This window comes from Mustela nigripes, chromosome 5, assembly GCF_022355385.1.
Source record: "Mustela nigripes isolate SB6536 chromosome 5, MUSNIG.SB6536, whole genome shotgun sequence".
NCBI lineage: Eukaryota > Metazoa > Chordata > Mammalia > Carnivora > Mustelidae > Mustela > Mustela nigripes.
Genome location: NC_081561.1, coordinates 37,705,022 through 37,725,781, shown reverse-complemented (window position 1 = coordinate 37,725,781; position 20,760 = coordinate 37,705,022). Strand labels below are relative to the sequence as shown.

General features: G+C 34.6%; 1 protein-coding gene and 1 non-coding gene across 5 annotated transcripts in view; one reads left to right on the top strand and one right to left on the bottom strand.

The window, feature by feature from the left end:
• Positions 1-20,760, top strand: part of SMAP1 (small ArfGAP 1) — a 166,456-nt gene that overhangs the window by 93,127 nt on the left and 52,569 nt on the right. For all 4 annotated transcript variants that reach the window (XM_059400161.1, XM_059400162.1, XM_059400164.1 and 1 more), the window contains one exon: positions 278-358. In XM_059400161.1, the coding sequence (XP_059256144.1) occupies positions 278-358 (81 nt within the window). The remainder of the gene's footprint in view (positions 1-277; positions 359-20,760) is intronic.
• On the bottom strand, positions 453-594 carry LOC132018795 (U4 spliceosomal RNA). Its single transcript, XR_009404591.1, has one exon. It is a non-coding gene; the product is annotated as a U4 spliceosomal RNA (small nuclear RNA).

Genomic DNA, 20,760 nt, shown 5'->3' with positions numbered 1-20,760 from the left:
TCATTTGTTTAAAACGAATTCTGAAATTTCAAAGAAGTTCCAAATCATTTCACCTGTCTTAAATTTTTTAAAGAAAAGATATTCTTTGTTGTGTTACCAACATGTAAGTTCAATGACAATATGAATTTGAATTTGCTGTTTACTATTGTATTTCAGTATCAATGGATATTGTCATCACTGAACATTTTCTCAAATAATGACTCAAACTAATAAAAATGTCCTAAGAGCTGACATTTTTTACAAAGTAAACTTATCAAAACTATGGTCTGTGTTTTAGAAAGAAAAGGAAAAAAAAAAGGAAGAGAAAAAGAAAGAAAAGGAGCCAGAAAAGCCCACAAAACCTCTTACAACTGAAAAGGTAAAATTCATTCTTTAAAAAAATCCATTAAGATTACCTTCTTATTTTGTAGTCTTACATATGAATGTCTTTTGGGATATTTACAAAATGCGAATAATCATTCTTTTGTTAAGTAATTTTTGAATGAAAATGTGTACTAAGCATGTCCTTTTATATTGTCCTGTATAAATTTTAATTAGCAATAATCGCGCCTCGGATAAACCTCATTGGCTATGATACTGCCACTGCGCAAAGCTTGTCCTGTTTTTAGTCTGTTATGTATCTATGGGTATAGATCAGGGGAACTCCTCAAGGACTAGTATTCTCTTATGAATGACATAAAGAAAAATGTTTTTAGTTTTCACGGACAATCAGATTTTAGTGAAAGTTTAGAGAATGGAGAGATCATACCGGAAGGGCTTTCAGAAAAGAGTTGATGCTTAAGTATAAACATTTGAGGTAGATTTTGAGTTGTAGGTAGGATTAAGGTGAAAGGCAAGAATATATCATTTGGAAGGAATACCTTGAGGACAGGTATAGAAACTGAAAATAGACAAAGTATATTTAGAAAAATAGTACCTCTATAGAAAAAATATTTGAAGAAAGATGTATATCTATGTATTAAGAGAAGTGAAAAATAAGACCAGCATGGTAGATTGAGCTCAAATTTTAGAGAACCTTAAAATCCATCTTGATTGGTTTTTTTGGAGGAAAGGCTGTGGGTAAGATTCCAAAGTCTGTAGAGGTGGACCTAATTCAGAAAGGTTCTTTTGGAAGATTATTTTGGCAGTGATGTGCAAGATAGATGTGCTTAGGCAAACTAGAGGGAGAGAGAACGTTCGCTTTTTAAAAGGCATTAGGAAAATAATTATGGCAACTTGGCTTTGAATGTATTTGATTGTGAGAGTATGGAAGCATGAAAGAGGAATCATCAGTAAAGGGACCATCCTTGATAGTTGTTGAAATTTTAAAAATTGACCTAACCAAGGCATAAATTACATATACAAGGAACATCCACTTCAAGTGTACAGTGCAGGTACATACTAGTTCTTTCACTGTCATTTATTAAAGCAATCTTTACCTTCAAAGAGTTGTAAGAATGTCCTTTCCTTTCTCCACCTCTTACCTAAAGCTTACTCATTCTACCTTTTCGCATGAAACCCCTCTAATATCTCAACTAATGACAACTTTTCCCTTCCTCAAAATTCTGGCAACATTGCTCTATGTTTGATATTATTACTTTCTACTTTGTATTATTGTTTAATTGTTTTTTAGATAAATTTTCTTACCTAACACAGATGCGTAGTGTTTCCTGAGATTATGCATCAGTCAGGTGGGGACCAAGTCTATGTTTCTTTGTATTTCTAACAGTTTCTTGTTTGTAGTAGATGTTTAGGATAAATACATGTACATTGATTCACTGGTGTTTTTCATCTCATACTGTCTTGATTCCAAGGTCATGAAGAACAATTAATAAACTGCAAATGATAGGACTATAAGACCTTTGCTAAGTAGAATTCTTTGAAATATTTTTTTGAAATACTGATTTTCAGTTAAAATTAATTTCCTTGAATATTACTTTGTTTTAATGATAGTTTACTGAATTAAATTCTTACCTTTCATCAAATTAAATTTAGATGTTAAATATTACATTTTTTCAAAGGAGTAATTCAGTTGGTAATTATAACCTGGTTACTTAAATAGGTCTAATTCTCTTCTGCTAACTTTCTCTTTAACATGCATGAATAAGCGTTGTTGTTTTTTTTTAAAGACCTAGAGAGAGAGAAAGAGCATGCGTACGCACAAGCTTAGGGGTGAGGGGCAGAAGGAGAAGAGAATCCTAAGGAGACTCCATGCTGAGTGCAGAGCCTGAAGTGGGGTTCTATCTCATAGCCCTGAGATCATGATCTGAGCTGAAACCAAGACACTTAACTGACTGAGCCATTCAGACACTCCAATATGCATCATTAAATTTTAAGTGAAATTTCTTACAATTTCCAGTTGCCTTACAAAGGAATTTTAAAATCAATAGTAGATATTATCTTTTATTGCCAAAAATTAGAAATATCAAAATAGTTTTTGTTGTACCTCACAAGATATAACAACTTTCAAAACATCATATATTTATTTTCTCTCTTACATGAAAACCTTACCATTGAAATACAATGAGCATTTTGATGTAGTGACTATGTAACGTTTCATAGCCTTGGATGTAAATACTTGCTTTCTGTTGCTGTGTATGGAAAAGGGCTACAGTAGTTACCTGAGAAATGAGCCACTGGGTTGGGAGCTTGAGAAGAACAGTTCAGGATGTGTGAGCAGTGAGAATCTATGGTTCCTATACTATTGCCTTTCAATACTTAGGTTTTATTAATCAGTTTACCTATCATCTGTTATTCTTACTCAACCTGCAGAGGTTTAGGACTCCTGCTGCTAATGGTGGGTTCCTTGCTGGAATAATAATCATCTAGAGGGAAAAACTTTGGTTCTTATCAAAATTTTGTGGTCAAGATAGTGCAGAGTATATAAGAAGGAAGAAACATTTAGAAGTATAACAGTAGGGAAACAAAGGAAATAACACAAAGAAGTTTTATAAGCATGTAGACATTTTCATATATAGGCATTTTTCTTTATATTCTCTCTCATCTTATATTTTAAAGGGTCATATATAGTCTGCAGATGAAAAATTAGTGGTAATATCAGTGAAAGTAGTAGAAATAGTAAGAATAATATCATCATCATAAAGTAATAGTGTCCTTCTTAACTATTTCCTATGTGCCAGAAACTGACAGGTGTACAACATATGTGTACAGTTGTACATATACAACATATGTGTAGAGTGATCACCCATGTATTCAAGATCTAAGTCAGGAAATAGATCATGAACAATACCCCAGAAGCTGCCCCCCTCCCAACACCATTTCCAATAAAATAATCACTTCCCTTCTCCCCAGAGATAAAAACTTATTTGCGTTTTAGAAATAGTTTCACCTCCTCTGCATGTATTTCTGAACAGTGTGGTTTATTTCTTTCTATTTTTTAACATATGAATGAAATGATACCACAAGTATTCTTTTGTATTTTGCTTTCTTTAGTTTACATTTTATTTGTGTCAGTCAATCATATTTAGTTATAATTTATTCAGTTAATTGTTTTGTAGTATTCTATTATATATATGCTCCTTATTTTATTTATCCGTTCAGCTGTTAATAATATTTGGATTATATCCAGGCTTTACCCGTTATAAACAGTGCTGCTGTGAAGACTTCTGTACATGCATCTAAGCTCATATTTCTTTAAGATACACTTATGAGTGCAGTTGTTGGATCATAATCTGTCCATATCTTGAATTTGACTAGATAAGGTTAAACTGTTGTCCAAATTGTGTACCAAATGTATTCTGGTCTGGGCACATTCTATACATTGTATAGTATTGTCAGAGATTTTCCTCTTTTGGAGTTCTGGTTTGGATCTCTTGTGTGTTTTTTCAGTTGGATTGCTTGCCTTTCTTTTTTTTTTTTTTAAAGATTTTATTTATTTATTTGTCAGAGAGCGAGCAAGAGCGAGCACAGGCAGACAGAGTGGAAGGCAGAGTCAGAGGGCGAAGTAGGCTCCTTGCGGAGCAAGGAGCCCCATGTGGGACTCGATCCCAGGACGCTGGGATCATGACCTGAGCCGAAGGCAGCTGCTTAACCAACTGAGCCACCCAGGTGTCCCGATTGCTTGCCTTTCTCATTCATTTGTATCAATCTATGCAGAGGCATAAACATAGAGGATCCTAGTCTTTTTTAAGTTATGTGTTTGCAGATATCTTAGCTTTGGAACTTTATTGAGCTGATTTTATTGCTCTCCTTATTTCTAGTTTTTGAATCAGTGATAGGGCCTCCTTATCTTATTCCTGACATCAAAGGAAATCTTTCAACTTTTCACCTGTGTATGTTATCTTTATTCCTCACAAAAACTACAGAATTATTGTTGGTGGTCCCATGTTATAAATGGAAACTTAGAATATATGATTTGCCTAATGTCACCTAGTTTAGTTAGAGAATTCATAGAGTCTGATTTCGAAGAAGGATTTTACTAATTTTTTAAGGCAGCACATATTAAACTCATCTCCTATCTCTTCATGTATTTAAATTCACTAATTTCTATAGGTTATTAAGTCATTAATATGGTTCTTGACACATAGCAGTGATTTAATAAGTGGTCACTTACAAATAACTTAATTTGGGGTAGCTGGGTGGTGCAATCCATTAAGCATCTGACTCTTGGTTTCGGCTCAGGTCATGATATCAGGGTCATGATCAAGTCCCACATTAGGCTGCATGCTCATCTTGGCGGAGTCTGCTTGAGATTCTCTCTCCCTCTCCTTTTCCCTTTGCCCCTCCCACTTATGCTCTTGTTGTCTCTTTCTCAAATAAATAAGTAAGTCTTTTTAAAAAAGTAAGTTAAGGGGGGCACCTGGGTGGCTCAGTGGGTTAAGCCTCTGCCTTCAGTTCGGGTCGTGATCTCAGGGTCCTGGGATCAAGTTGCATATTGGGCTCTCTGCTCGGCAGGGAGCCTGCTTCCTCCTGTCTCTCTCTGTCTGCTTGCCTCTCTGCCTACTTGTGATCTCTCTCATTGTCAAATAAATAAAATTTAAAAAAAAAAAAAAGTAAGTTAAGGGGCACCTGAGTGGCTGAGTAGGTTAAGTGTCTGCCTTCAGCTCAGGTCATGATCCCAGGGTCCTGGAATTGAGCCCTGCATCGGGGAGTTTGCTTCTCCTCTCCTTCTGCCCTTACCTCCTTCTCATGCTCTCTCTCTCTCTTGCTCTCAAATAAATAAAATCTGAGACAAAAAAAGAAGTTAATTTGGGGGTTAGAAGGCACCTTACAACTCTAGTCCAAATCCCTTATTTTATAAGGAAGTAAATGAGGGGCGCCTGGGTAGTTAAGCATCTGACCTTTGATTTCAGCTCAGGTCATGATCTCAAGCCCTATGTGGGATTCCCTGTCTCCCTCTGTCCCTCTTTAAAAAGAAAGAAAGGAAGAGAGAGAGAAAGAAAGAAAAGGAAAAAAAAGAAAAGAAAAAAAAGAAAAGAGAAGAAGAAAAAGAATATCCTAGAAGGACGTTAAAGCACCAAGAAGTAAACTTGCTCAGTATCAACAGTTGTTGGCAACTCAAGAGATTTGAACCCACGTCTTCTGATTTAAGTCTCAGGTCCTGTGTGTTTGTGTGTGTTCTCATTTGACATACATGTCTTCAAGTTTCTTTGTTACTGCAATTTTTAGTCCTATTGTACATCCTACATCATTTTGTAACTAACTGTCCAGGATTCCTTTAAAAAGAGTTGTGTGTTTGTATGTAACCTCATCCCATGCTATTTTCACTAGTAAATTAATAACTTTTACTGATTTATTAGCTTCTAGTGGGAACTTCTTTCTTCTTTAAATAAACGTGTTTTCCTTAAGCAGTCTATTTCTTTTGTTTAAACTGTATTTTGTATTTAAGTCTCACTGAGGTTTATATTTTTTGTGGTGTGTGAGCATCTGTTATAACAGGGTCAGCTGGAGGCATGTTTGCTTTCTTTTTTGAGAAGAGTGAGGTAAAAGCTAAAAGTTTAACAAATCAACTGATTAATAGGGTAGATGTTTATATAAATATATAATTATATTTATATAGATATAATAGATATAGATATCTATATCTATAGATATCTAGATATTTATATCTAGATCTAGATCTAGATACCCTTTGTGCCGTAGATATTCTCTTGGAAAATTGTGTATGAATTTGACTTTTTCTAAAATATTCTGTCATACATTTGACCTCTGTAATTCATTTTGCTAAGATTTATCTACTATGCTCTCTCCCAAATAGCCAGTGATCTAGAAATATATTCATGTAGATGAGAACTAACCTTACATTATAGGAATATATGTGAATTCTCTTTCAGTTTAAATGATCAGATCTTAATTTCTCCTTTAGAAGTTTCTAAGTTTTATAGTTTTTCTTTTCTAAAAGAAGTCTTTCTGTGTCAAAATATGGAAAATGGACAAATAGTCAACTCCTTGGTGATGGTAGTGGTGGCAGGATTAACCCCTTTTAAGGTAACTGTTATTGCTGTTCTGGATTTAGTATTATTTATTACAACCCATCATATGGGTTATTATTGGTGAAGTTCTGAACTTTCTGAATTGTATGATAAAAAAATCTTGAGAGTCAGCAAACTTTTTTCTGTAAAGAACCAGATGGTAAACATTTTAGGCTGTAGATCATAAGGTATCTGTCACAACTCTTCAATTCTTTCTTTATAAAAACAAACAGTAAATGAATATTTTTCAATAAAACTTTACCTACAGAAACAGTTTGTTGAGATCCTCCCCTTTTTGAGAATTAGTTGCAGTGGAAGAAGCAGAGTCAGGAAGAGAACCTTATTCAAGCCCTTGGTCTGTTGTTAACTGTCTCCTTGGCAGTCAGTTAACCACAGAACCTCCTTTTCTTCATTTCTTAATGACAGGGTTACTAAATGATCACTTTGCAATAATAGTTTTAAATTTAGAATTATTCCACGTACTGACACAGGAACAGATTCCTAAAATCATTTTAAAATACCCATAAAGATGGCTTTCAGTGTTCTACAGAGCTGGCCTTTAGTCACTGAGTTCTCCATATTATTTTATACTGGTTTCTCATCCGCAATAGTTGTGATCTCTTAATCATTAGCTGTTTTACTGTTAAAGCACAAAGTCTAATTTAGTAGAAAAGGTATTTAGTTATTCCTAATGCAAGTTATTTCTGTATTTATATAGAACATATATATATCCAGATATGTATATAAAATTTGGAAAGAATGGCTTACTTTAAGGTATTTAGATATTTCTATTTAGCTGTTTATCTATTTAAGTGTTATTACACCTTTTTTTTTTAAAGTTTTTATTTAAATTTCAGGTAGTTAACATACAGTGCAATACTAGTTTCGGGTGTACAATAGACAAATACCATATGATTGTACCATTGTTTTTATATGTGATAGATATATTAATAGAATAATGTAGCTTATTTTATCAAAGATTTATATTTTCATGGACTTTGTTCAAGTTCCTCTCTGAGATAATTATACTGAGGGGACATAATTATGTACCTATCTTAGAATATTTTTATGTTTTTAGAAACTTAAAATTCTCTTAACATTCAAACTTTTATGTCTTTATTAAGTATTACCTGTTCTGTAGAAAAAAATACAAACAAGCAAAATATTAAAAATCATGTAATTTCTCATAGTCTTTCTACCTAAGAATAACTTTTAAACAATTTCTTAAGATTTTCTATGCTCATGTACATAGGCATCTATGTACTTACTCATATATCCCTTGGTGGGGTGCTTCAGTTTAAAAGAGGTTGCTGTCAATGGAATATGGTCCTTAAAATATGTGTTATACATTTTTTGAAAAGATTTATCTATTTATTTGACAGACAGCGAGAGAGGGAACACAAGCAGGGGAACTGGGAGAGGGAGAAGCAGGCTTCCCGGCTGATGCAGGACTCAATTTAGGACTCTGGGCAGATGCTTAACAACTTTTTCAGTGTTCGGGCAGATGCTTAACAACTGAGCCACCCACATGCCCCAAATGTGTTATAATTTTTTAATGTAAAATTTAAAAAGTGTTTCTTACGCAGATATTTGCCTCTAGCTTCTTGAAATTCTTGAAAGAAAAATCAGTTCATAAAGTCTTTCAATGTAGAATAAAAAAATCCGAGGAAGGAAGGTAAAGAAGCAGTGATATTATGGGAAAGAGGAGGTTTCTACTTTTGATAATACTGTCATTAAAAAGTTATTTCAAGATATGACAAGTATTTGAGTCTTTAAGAAAATGATATGATATAGATAAATAGTGTTTTTTTTTTTCTAACTCCTAGTTGGAAAAGAAAGAACCAACATTGTTGCTTTTTTGAACAAGTCTTTTATTTTTTTTTTTCTTAAAGATTTTATTTATTTATTTGAAAGACAGAGATCACAAGTAGGCAGAGAAGCAGGCAGAGAGAGAGGAGGAAGCAGACTCCCTGCTGAGCAGAAAGCCTGATACCGGGACTCCATCCCAGGACCCTGGGATCATGACCCGAGCCGAAGGCAGAGGCTTTAACCCACTGAGCCACCCAGGCGCCCCTGAACAAGACTTTTATGTTAATAAAACTTAGAAAAATAGATCTTGATAAATATAAGTGATTTAATCTTACAATAGAAACAAAAACCACAATTGCAAGTCTGTTGAACTTGAAATTTCAGTGCAGCCCTGTAAAAGTAAGTAACCAGTTGTAAATCAAATAAATTGCTCTTAGTAAAACATCAAAGTGAAATTAAGTGGCTCATTGCCAGATGCCATATTGATAGGTTATATTTTTTTTTAACAATCTTACAGAGACATTTACAGCCACCAAGCTCTCAAATGTAATTTAAGCTAAATAAACCTTTCATATGATACATGAATGCATTGATATTTCCAATAATTAATGCTTTTAAAGAAATCATGGAAACATATGGTCTAGGTGAGTAAGCATAGCAGATGTCTCACAGAGCATATTTTTGTAAGTGGGTTGAGCAGAATCCTTATATTTTCTACAAATCGTTTCATTCTCAGCTTAGTGCTCAACCTTAGAGATTAGTTTGATAGTAATCTTTTGTTTGTAAATTTAAAAAACAATAGGTGTAATATCACTGTACATTTGGCTTAGAAAGCATTTTAATGTAGCTTTTCTGTTATCTAAGTTTTATTAAGGTATAGATTGCTAGTTGCTATTGACAACTTCCTATCTTTTTTAGCTTTTAAGTACCTTTTTAAAAATTAGTATTTTTCTCTTTGAAAAAGATCACAGTACTATGTCTAAGTAGGGAGAAATCAAATGTTCTGTCTAATAAGTTTTTTTAAAGATTTTATTTATTTATTGGTCAGAGAATGAGAGAGCACAAGCAGGGGAGAAGTAGGCAGAAGTAGAGGAAGAAGCAGGAACCTGCTGAGCAAGGAGCCCGATGTGGGACGCAATCCCAGAACTCTAGGATCATGACCTGAGCTAAAGGCAGCTGCTTAACTGACTGAGCCACACAGATGTCCCATCTGTCTAGTAGATTTATAGTTACTCATTGTTTAACCAAGAAACACAGTAGATTAAAAAAACCTAGCAGATTTTTAATAGCCTCTCCCTTCTTCCTCCCCATAGTACCCATACTGTATATGTTTTTAATAGGTTAGAAAACATGCCACAAGTTGAAAGAAAGAAATAACATCACCACAGATCTGACCACTTAGAAAAAATTATTACTAACCTTTTGATGTTTATCCTTCCTGATTGTTTTCCAGTGGAAATATATGTATCTACATGGAATCACTAAACATATTATTTTGTGACCTACTCTGCTCCTCTCTCATTTAACAATGTCTTTTGTTAAATCTTCACTGTCCTTTTTTTGTCTTTTTTCTGTTTTTTAAAGATTTCACTTATTTATTTGACAGAGAGAGAAAGCAAGAGCAGGGGTAGCAGCAGGCAGAGGGAGAAGCAGGCTCCTCGCTGAGCAGGGAGACTGATTTGGGGCTTGATCCCAGGATCCCTAGATCATAACCTGAGCTGAAAGTAGATGCTATATGTATGCTTTTCTGTCTTCAATAATATTCCATTGAGTGGATACATCATAATTTATCTTATTCTGAGTACAGTAAGAGTCTTTAAAATATCTCTCTTAAGTAATATGTATATATAATCAGTGTACAACTATGTGATAACTTTATAGGGTCAATTTTTAAAACTGGAACTGCTAAATCAAAGGATATGAACTTTTAAAGAATCTTTTGAAAAATTAGAAGACAGAGATGGAAGAGCCTGGACTTGGTTAGAAGACTTTAATTTGATTCTCATCTTCGCTATTTTCTAAATATCTGAACACTCTGAGCCTCAGTTTGAGCATATATGTGTGTGTATACACACACACACACACACACACACACACTATACACACACATATGTATACTGGGCATTTTTGAGTACCTATCACATGTGAGATACTATTTTAGGTACTGAGGAGGCCTCAGTGCTGCATGGATGGCCTATGTGTTATAGGATGTTTAGCAGCATCCTGCCAGTCCTAACAGTCCAGAATGTCTTCACATATGCTAAATGTCCCCTGAAGGCAAAATTACTCTTCCTTTCAGAATCACTAATTCACATTTTAGATCCATGAAACTGGGTCTCGATGTTGTTTTTCATCTTCTGGAATATTACTTTTGTGAAACTTATATTTGTCTAGATTACTGCATTTATTTGAAAGTATTGGAGTGCCAGAATAACTAGAGGCAGAAAAGAAAGATTCCAACATCATCAAAACGTAGTGGAGGCCTGAAAACTGGGAAGAATGATTAGCCTCAGTGCTTATAGAAGAAAGTACAACTGTCTAAGCTCTTCAGAGTCTAACCATTACTTGTTTTCATTTTTTCTTTTAGTTAATCCCTTTTCAGATCTGTACACGTTGCAGGGCAACTGAATAGATATTGTCTTCTTAACATGTAATTCTTATTTTTGCCTGAATAACTTTGATTTGGTTCTATCCTTCCCCCTCCCCATGTCTCTATTTACTACCTAACCAAGTCTCCATCTGCTCCTAAATCCTTATCATTATAATGATATTCAGCCTCCTTTCTCTTTATAGCCATTTTTTTCTTATATAAACTTACAGAAAACACAAGAAAAATATAAAGGAAAATCAATTTTAAATTTAAATCTCACCACTTTTAACATTTTGGTTTTTATTTCACTTTTTTCCTCTAGTTTGACTACATTGTTTTTATGTTTTTGTTTCCTCATTCCCTACTTAATATTACATAATGATCATTTTCTTATGCAAAGTTTATATTACCATAAATTTTATTATATAGACTATATTATATTAATAAGTTAATTTTTTAAAATTTTTAACTTATTGTACAACATTTTCAAATATAAATGGAAATGAAAACTGTTACAGGACTTAAATAGGGCACTGTACCTGACACTACTACTACTGACACTACTGTGAAACAGAAAATAAGAAGTATTGGTAAAGATTTGGAGAAATTGAAATCCTTGTGCACTATTGGGAGTGTAAGTTTTCACACTGTGAAAACCAGTGTGGTGATTCCTCAAAAAATTCAGTATAGAATGACCATATAATATAGCAGTTCCACTTCTGGATATATACCCCAAATAATTGAAAACAGGGAATCAAAAAGATATTTGTACACCATGTTCACAGCAGCATTATTCATAAGAGCCAAAAAGTGGGGGAAAACCCCAAATTTCCATCAGATTTTAAGAAAAAAATCCTAAATTTCCATCATGGATGAAGAGATAAGCAAAATGTGGTATAGACATACAATGGAATATTCAGCCTTATAGAAGGAAGGAAATTTTGACGCATACTACAACTTGGATGATCCTTAAGGAAATCATAGTAAGTGATAAAAGCCAGTTACAAAAGGACAAATACTGTATGATCCACTTCTTTGTGGAGCATTTTTTCATGTGTCTTTTAGCCATTTGGATGTCTTTCTCGGAAATGCATTCATGTCTTCTGCTCATTTCTTGACTGGATTGTTTTTGGGGGGCTGAGTTTGAGAAGTTGTTTATAGATCTTGGATACCAGCCCTTTATCTGATATGTCATTTGCAAATATCTTCTCCCATTCCACAGGTTGCCTTTTAGTTTTGTTGACTGTTTGCCATGCAGAAGCTTTTTAACTTGATCAAGTCCTAGTAGTTCATTTTTGCTTTTGTTTCCCTTGCCTCTGGAGACATGTCTTGCAGGAAGTTACTGACCGAGGTCAGAGACGTTACTGCCTCTGTTCTGTAGGATTTTGATGGATTCCTGTCTCACATTTAGGCCATTTGAGCTTATTTTTGTGCGTGGTATAAGAAAGTGGTCCAGTTTCATTCTTCTGCATGTGGCTGTCCAGTTGTCCCAACACTATTTGTTGAAGAAACTGACTTTTTTCCACTGGACATTCTTTCCTGCCCTGTTGAAGATTAGTTGACCAGAGTTGAGGGTCCATTTCTGGGTTCTTTATTCTGTTCCACTGATCTGTGTGTGTGTTTTTGAGCCAATACCATACTGTTTTGATGATGATAGATTTGCAATACAGCGTGAAGTCCAGAATTGTGATGCCTCTGGTTTTTTTCTTTTTCAGTGTTACTTTAGCTATTTGAAGTCTTTTGAGGTTCCGTACAAATTTCAGAATTGTTTGTTCCAGCTCTTTAAAAAATGCTGATGTTATTTTGATAATATTTTGCATTGAATGTGTAAATTGCTTTGGGTAGTATAGATATTTTAACAATATTTGTTCTTATAATTCATGAGCCTGGGGTGTTTTTGCAGTCTGGCTTTTTTTTTTTTTTTTTTTTCCCTTTAAGATTTCATTTATTTATTTGACAGAGAAAGCAAGAACAGGGATAGTGGCCAGCAGAGGGAGAAGTAGCCTCCCTGCCAGGGAGCCTGATAGGGGGCTTGACCCCAGGACCCTGAGGTCATGAGCCAAAGGCATAAGCTTAACCAACTGAACCACCCAGATGGATTTTCTTTATTCATTAATTCACCTGGTGGCATTTGACTTAAAGCAATATAATCTGACCAGAAAGTAAAAAATATGCAGTGGTGAAAGGACAAGGTGTTTCTCCACTCACCTGGGAGGCATTCATTTTCTTATTTTAAAAAAGTATCTATCTATATATCTATGTAGCTATATATGTATAATATATATATGGAACCCCTAGCCTTGGGGTTTCCAACTCTCCCTGTTTTGTGGCCTGTCAAAAAATGGCTATTCTAGATATACATCTCTTTTAAATTTCTTTCTTGCCTTGGTTTATGGCCTTTTGCTACCAGCCTGGTCCCCATTATTATTATTACTATATTTAATATTAGCTGTGGATCTGGAGAAATACTTTCTTTTCTGGTAGCAATGGTAAGTATTCTTGAGCTTTTGCTTCTAAAGTATCCAGAATGGGTTTTAATTGTAGATTATGAAAACAGGTCTTACCACTTCAGAGTTACTACATGGTATGAACATCCTTACAATCTGATGAGGATATTGTTGGCAGTGAATATTAATAACCTTTTAGAGATGACTCTGTGGTCTTTGTTTTTCCCTCTGGGCCCAGTGCTCTCTAGACATTTCATCATTTGAAACTTTTCCTTTTGGCTTCATAGGCTGTGTAGCTTTGATCAGATGTCATTAGAACCTTGAGATGTACACTATATTTTACATCCTGTTTCTTCATTTCACCTGAATTCAGTTCTTTGAGTGTGTCTTAAGTTCTTAATTCAACTCACACTCAGCTCTCCTCTCTTTAAGGTAGAAAACATGCTGTCCAAGTGTTAGTTCTGTTCTGGCTACTGTGATTATTCTGTGTGATTTAAGTGTAAGTTTGATAAAAGTATTTTAAAAGGAATTTGGTCACACAGTTTGGTTGCTTTCAGGGAGATTAAATGCTACCACTGTTTTGCATCCAGATATTTAGTGAGTGTGTGTGCAGGACAGGTACAGAGTATGGAGATTAAGAGAAGTCAGAAATAACAAGTTGGGCTTATTAGGAAAGTCTGCGTGGTGTTGGGTATATCTGACATGAACTTTGGAAGTAGTTAGGAAAGAGAAGAGAAGGCAACAAGCAGAGGGACTAGTCTGAAAAAATGACTGAAGTTATAAGGCACATCTTGGCAAATAATAAATGTTTAACCAGAGTGTAAGACAATAATGGAGTATAAGACAAAGATAATTTTGAGGAAACCTTAAGTTTCATGATAAATAGTGGATCACTTCTGATTTTGAGTAGGGAAGTATATTGATTTGAGCAATGGTTGAGTAAGATGATATCCTGGCTGCAAAATGTAAGATGTACTGACAGGAGGAGCAGCAGTGAGTGATAGTGCAAGCAAGAGATAATTGAGGCTTGAATGGAGAGTGCTATCTTTATAAAAGTAGATTAGCCACCATCTGCCTGGTGAAGAATGATTGAAAGGCTTTTTTGTTTTAATGCATTTTACTTTGCTTTTTAACAAATAGCCTTGTCAGACTCTAAGGGGCTATTGTATCAGGTTCATTCATCTAGTCATTCAGCAAGTATTTATTAAGCAGTCATTGTATACACAACATTAGAAATTCAGTAATAAGAAAAAATTCCTGCCTTCATGTGATAATGTGTATAGAATCATTTCAAACGTAAAAGCCTTTTTACCAAGGAAAGATACTGACTGCTGTGATGTTTAGTAATTACCACCATCAGAACTTTACATTATCCAGAGCCTAAAATGATATTATTATGCCAATTCTCTGTATTTATATCTGTATTTAAAGATATTTTAACTGATCATTAGACTTAATTATAGCACTGGCTTAGTACTTTGAATTTAATGATGAAATATGCATTTACTTTATTAGCAAATGTCTATTTCAGATATATTGATGATAGCTGGAATTGCATTGGATCTAAGAAATTCTCCCTGATTCCATTTTTCCGTCAACCAGCAGATAGGTTTTGGTGATAGGGATTCATTCCCAGAAGCAGTAGTCCTCAGACGATATAAGAGTCCTTCCACCTGTAGTTATTTTGATTTAGCAGATCTAGAATGGACTGCTAAATTTTGTAGTTACACGCAGACTCAGAATGAGATGAAATATAGCAAGAGCATAGTCTTCTATCATTTTTTCAATTTCCTAACCACTAATCCTGTTGAAATTAAACTTGTATGATTCTGCTAAGTAGATACTAGTCCACTGTCCCTTAATTTTTCTTACCTAGGACCTTATTATTATAGCATTGTTAACTTAAAATTCCTTCAGCTGCTACAAGGGGGAAGTACTCCTTTCTTCATAACTGATTTGAAAACATCTGAGGAAAAATATAGTTGATTTGGGCTAAACTTTTGATCTCTAAGAGGTTTAAAAGCAGTTTGTATAATCATGGTTCCTTGCAATGATACAGAATAGAGTGTTGGACTTCCCTGTTTTTCTCCCTGGCTGTTATCTATGCTGTTATCTATCCAGAAAACTGGAACTTTTTCTCTTCAGCCTCAATTCTGGATTATAATCTGTTGAAAAGGTCTTTTTAAATGACAACCGGTCTCCGTACTTACTGAGAGTGTCCGTCTCTATTTTGTTTGTTTTTATTGTTATTCCCTTGGTAACTCTTCTATTTGTAAGTTTGCAAAGATTTCATAAAGCTTAAATCCTTTCTGGCTCCATTTCTTTGTTGATTGTAAAGGAAGGTCAGAAAATGAATTCAATATTTATTTTTTACTGCCTGGCTGCTTTGAGTTCTCTAAAAACCAAGTAGAAGCCAGTAAGATGGGTAAAGGAATAAGGAGTTACTCTTTAAGTCATTTTAGAAGGCCCAAAGATGTTGAGAATTGTCTTTGAAACAAATGTTTGTGATAGCATACAGGACCTTTAAAAAAAATTATCAGGGTAAGGTAGTTAAAATATTTACATAAATTTGCTTTAATTATAAGATCATAAATCTTTGGGATTTATTGCCCAAAGTATGTTGTGTTTATAAATGTAAATTTAGTCCAGATATTTAAAATATCTTTTTGTTAAATTTTAAATGGAAAATGCTAAATATATATATACTTATTACTCAGCTTCAACAACTCATGCCCAATTTTGTTTCAACTATACCTTTACTCTCCCCATATTATTTTGAAACAAATCTGGACAATTATATCATTTTATCCACAAACATTTCATTATCTATCTCTAAAAGATAAGGTGTCTTTAAAAAAAACAACAAAGTGCTATCCGATATACTAAAAAAAAGACAAGTCATTACATATTTCTCACCAAATACCCTATAATGTTCAGATTTCGTTAGCTCATACACGTCATAGTTTTTATCTGTTTATTAGTTTGTATTAAAATGTCTATCAGAATGATATGTCTTTTAAACTTTTTAATCTAGTAATTCCTTCTTTATCTCTTCTTTTTTCTTTGTAATTTTCTTGTGGGGAAAAGGATGTCTTTTCCTTTCCCGCAGTATAACTTTTGCTGATTTGCATCTCCATGCTTCCTTTGCCCTTTGTATTTCCTATAATTGGGTAGATGTATTCCCATTTGATTTTTTTTTTTTGAATTTTATTTATTTATTTGACAGAGAGAGATCACAAGCAGGCAGAGAGGAAGGCAGAGAGAGAGAGAAGGAAGCAGGCGCCCCACTGAGCGGAGAGCCCGATGCGGGGCTCGATCCCAGGACCCTGAGATCATGACCTGAGCCAAAGGCAGAGGCTTTAACCCACTGAGCCACCCAGGTGCCCCCCATTTGAGTTTTTTTAAGCTAGACTATTATGTTGTAATTATATTTCCATCAGGAAATAATACTTGACTATTTCTCTTCTTGAGATTGTTAGCCCATTTACATTAATACCTATGTCCAGGAATCTATTAGGGGCTGCAAAATGGTGATATCCTAATTCTCTTTTTTTTCATTCAGTAGTTGAAATACTTGTATTAGTTTTGCTTACATGGTAGTATAATTCATATAGGAAAGGCAGCTTCATTCTTTTCCTTAATCTAATAGTTTTCAAAATAATGAGTTGATTCATTAGCATCCTTCAGTTGTGTACAATTAGGGTTTTTTTTTTGTTTCATTATGTATTCATGAATTTAAACATATGTGGTATAGTCTATCCATTGAAGTTATCCTTTGATGAGAAGCCTCTTCAGATTGGCTCCTAAGCCTTTTTTGTGATGCTACTGTAAATAGTATGATATTTTCCTTGATATTTGGTATGATAATTGTTTTAAGGTCATCTTGTATGTTGCCTTTCCCAGACCTGTAACTGCCTGCCATTTTACTAGGGAGCCCTGGTTCCCTTTAGCAGAAAATAGTATTTCATTACCACAGTGTAGGTCCTAATGGTGTTCATTGTCTATATATATATATATATATTATCACAGTTCCTCAAATTTAAATTGTTTACTCTCTCCAGCTGTCAATTTATAGAAAAAAGTTATGACTAGTCATAGCAAATCAAAAACAGATTTTGAATTTGAATTTAGAACTCCATAGTTTACTGTTTTCTTAGTTAAAAAAAAAAATGTGTTCCCAAACTGAATAGCCAGTAGTGGCTTGGTTATTTGTGACCTGCTGCTAAAGAACCGTAGGCAGCAGGTATTTATTTCCATTCCCATTTCTTCATTATTTTTACTTTCATTCCTTGGTAAATCCTGTTTTTAAATATGATATTACATTAAAAACTGAGTATGCTTAGATCTCATTTATCGTGAAAATCTATTCCTGTGGTTTTCCTATTCTGTTTTGCCACAAACATATTTGCAAACAAAACAGAACCCAGGAAGGTGTTGTAATAGAGATTTCTTTTAGGAATGGGTACCCAGGAGATACTCTTGGCTTTGGTGGTGGGGTGTTGAGGTGGAGAGGTTTGTTCAACAGACCTGCTTTCCCCAATTTTCTCTTCCTTCCTTCCTGGCTTCCTAACCCTCTTTCTTCTAGAGGAAGAAGAGAGCTGGACTGGAGGATACCAGATCTGTGGGAGTGCAAGTATGTCCCCATAGAATGTTGGCATTCTTAAAACTGGGTGGAATATTTACTATTGAAGTATAATCCATGATAGTCTTTTTGTATTCAGTTTGTGGAAAAAAGCATGCTAATAACATTGTCCAGTTGTACATTTTTCTACCATGTTATTTTTAAAATAATAGTTTTATTGAGATATGTTTTACATATTATAAAATTCACCCATTAATATGTGTAATTCAGTGGTTTTTATTATGTTATTAGAGTTCCACAACCATCCCCATTGTCCAGTCATCACCCCTAAAAAGACCCCTTAGCTATTAGTGATCACCAAGTCCCCTGAATCCCTCATGGCCTCGTGGCGTTTTTTGTCTCTATGGATTTGCCTGCTATGGATATTTTATATAAATGGTATCTGATAGCATGTGGTATGTTGTGACTGGCTTCTTCATTTAACAGCTTTTGTAATGTCATAGCATGTGATAGTACCTTATTTTCTTGCAGTATATATATATTTTTAAAGATTTTATTTATTTATTTGACAGACAGAGATCACAAGTAGGCAGACAGGCAGGCAGAGAGAGGGAGAGGAGGAAGCAGGCTCCCTGCAGAGCAGAGAGCCTGATGCAGGACTCGACCCCAGGCCCCTGAGATCATGACCTGAGCTGAAGGCAGCGGTTTAACCCACTAAGCCACCCAGGTGCCCCTTGCAGTATATTTTGTTGTAATTATGGAGCAAAGACGTGGTTATTTTCTCATCAACAAAATTATGAGCCATCAGAGTTTTAGAAAATACCATGCTTTAAATGATGCAAGAGTAGGAAGAATGGGAAAGTAGCCATTTATTAAGGAAAACTTGAAATCTGGCATCAGTATTTACAGGACCAATAATTTCTGTGTTCATACGTTTTTCAAGAATATTGTCTGTACTGTCAAAACCAGAAACATGTGGAATTAAAATCTGTGTTTTCCATAGTTCAGTTCTTACTGAACTTTTTAATGTAATTTTCTATTCTCCCTTGATTCTTCTCTAAAGTAAGCATAAAGTGACGTGAAAATATTAAAAAATTAAAAGGATTGCTTAAAATGTCCCTATTTCCATTCACAGATAGTTAGAAGATAGGAGAAGAGAAAAGAAGGAATTAGGAATTACGTGGCATTATTTGCCATGGAGTTGACTGTCTTGCAGCTTAGTCACTTGTAATCTGATTTCCACAGCGGTGGAACTTGGCCTCTTTTCTGCCAGTTTCTTCCTGCCCTCCTTAATTTCCCCAGCTTTCACTCATTATACCTTGTGTCTTTTCTCATCCTCCAAGTGTAAAACTTAGGGGTGTTGGGATTTTCTGTGATGTTTTTTACACTTGCATTTCTTGATGCACAGCACTGAGAAGTGAGGTACCCAGTTCTTACACCTGTGGGGAACAGCTCCCCCCCATCCACAGAACACAGATGAACATCCTCATGCATCTAAGGAAATGACTGTCTTTTCCATTTCTTATACACAAATAAATAACAGATATTTTGGTATTGGTTACTTAATTGTCTTTGTTTATGTACAAATAAGTTATTGTTTTTCTTTTTGAAAAAAAAAAAGGATTACGTAGACACAGATGGTAAATAAGGAGAACTGATTATCTGTATAAACTGAGAGTTAAACTGACTGCTAATGGGAGTGTCTGTGATACAATTTTGTTGGCGCAGAGTATGTTGAAGCCTATCAGAACAATGGTCATATTGTTAAGATTTTGAAATAGGGTACCACACATATTAATTATTACTTAAAACTGAATTTTACTAATAAGAAAGGAACATTTTGCTGAGTTGGCATTAATATGCCTCTTCTTAAGTTCATTTTAGAAAGACTTGCCGGACCTCCTGTTTTCAGGCAGGGGACTGGATTCCCTGCCCATAGTGCTCTCTGTAGGGAAGTGACTTCAGTTTGTCTCTCTGCTCTGCCTTTCCATTTGATTTCTGCTCTGGGAAGATGTTCATCTCAATTCTGAGCCTGACTAATCTTACGGGTTTTCTCACATAATATTTTTTGATGTATTTGAAGCTGAAAAGATGTGATTAAGGATGAAATTCTGGGGGCACCTGGGTGGCTCAGTGGGTTAAAGCCGCTGCCTTCGGCTCAGGTCATGGTCCCAGGGTCCTGGGATCGAGCCCCACATCGGGCTTCCTGCTCGGCAGGGAGCCTGCTTCCTCCTCTCTCTCTATCTGCCTGCCTCTCTGCCTACTTGTAATCTTTCTGTCAAACAAATAAATAAAATTAAAAAAAAAAAAAGGATGAAATTCTGGAGCCATGTTGGCTATAGAATGTTATAAGCAAAAACATAAGAAACTTCTTTAAAGAATACCTTCCTTTGCTTAATAAGTAAATGTGAGCTAAGATATACACCAAATAGTCATTTACCATAGACAAGCAGTATCTGTTGGACATATCAATAGAAAAAAAGGATATATCACCAAAGATATTGTTTACAGATTTTCTTGTCATTTTTCTATACAGCAAAATGTAAGGAAACAGTCATAATTCATGTTGCAGAATTGTGAACAGGAAGAAGGTATGCTATGTCTTGGTACAGAGACTAGAGAAAGATTGTGAAAACTTTATATATTATTCAAAGTAATTTTGAGCCAATGAGAAAAGTTCTATCTAGGGCGATATCACGGATATATATTTTTTTCCCACTTAATTATACAGTTAGTTTACTTTTTTATTAATAGGCATTATTTAGAAGCCTGTTTTTACCACTATAGAATTCTTAAATAAGCATTTAAATCTCCAAGCTCTTCTTCTTTTTAAATAGGCTAAACTGTCACACTTAAAAAGACTAGTCAGTACAACCAGAAACTGAGAAGGGAGTAATCAGTAGTTGCTGACTTCTAGAGTCA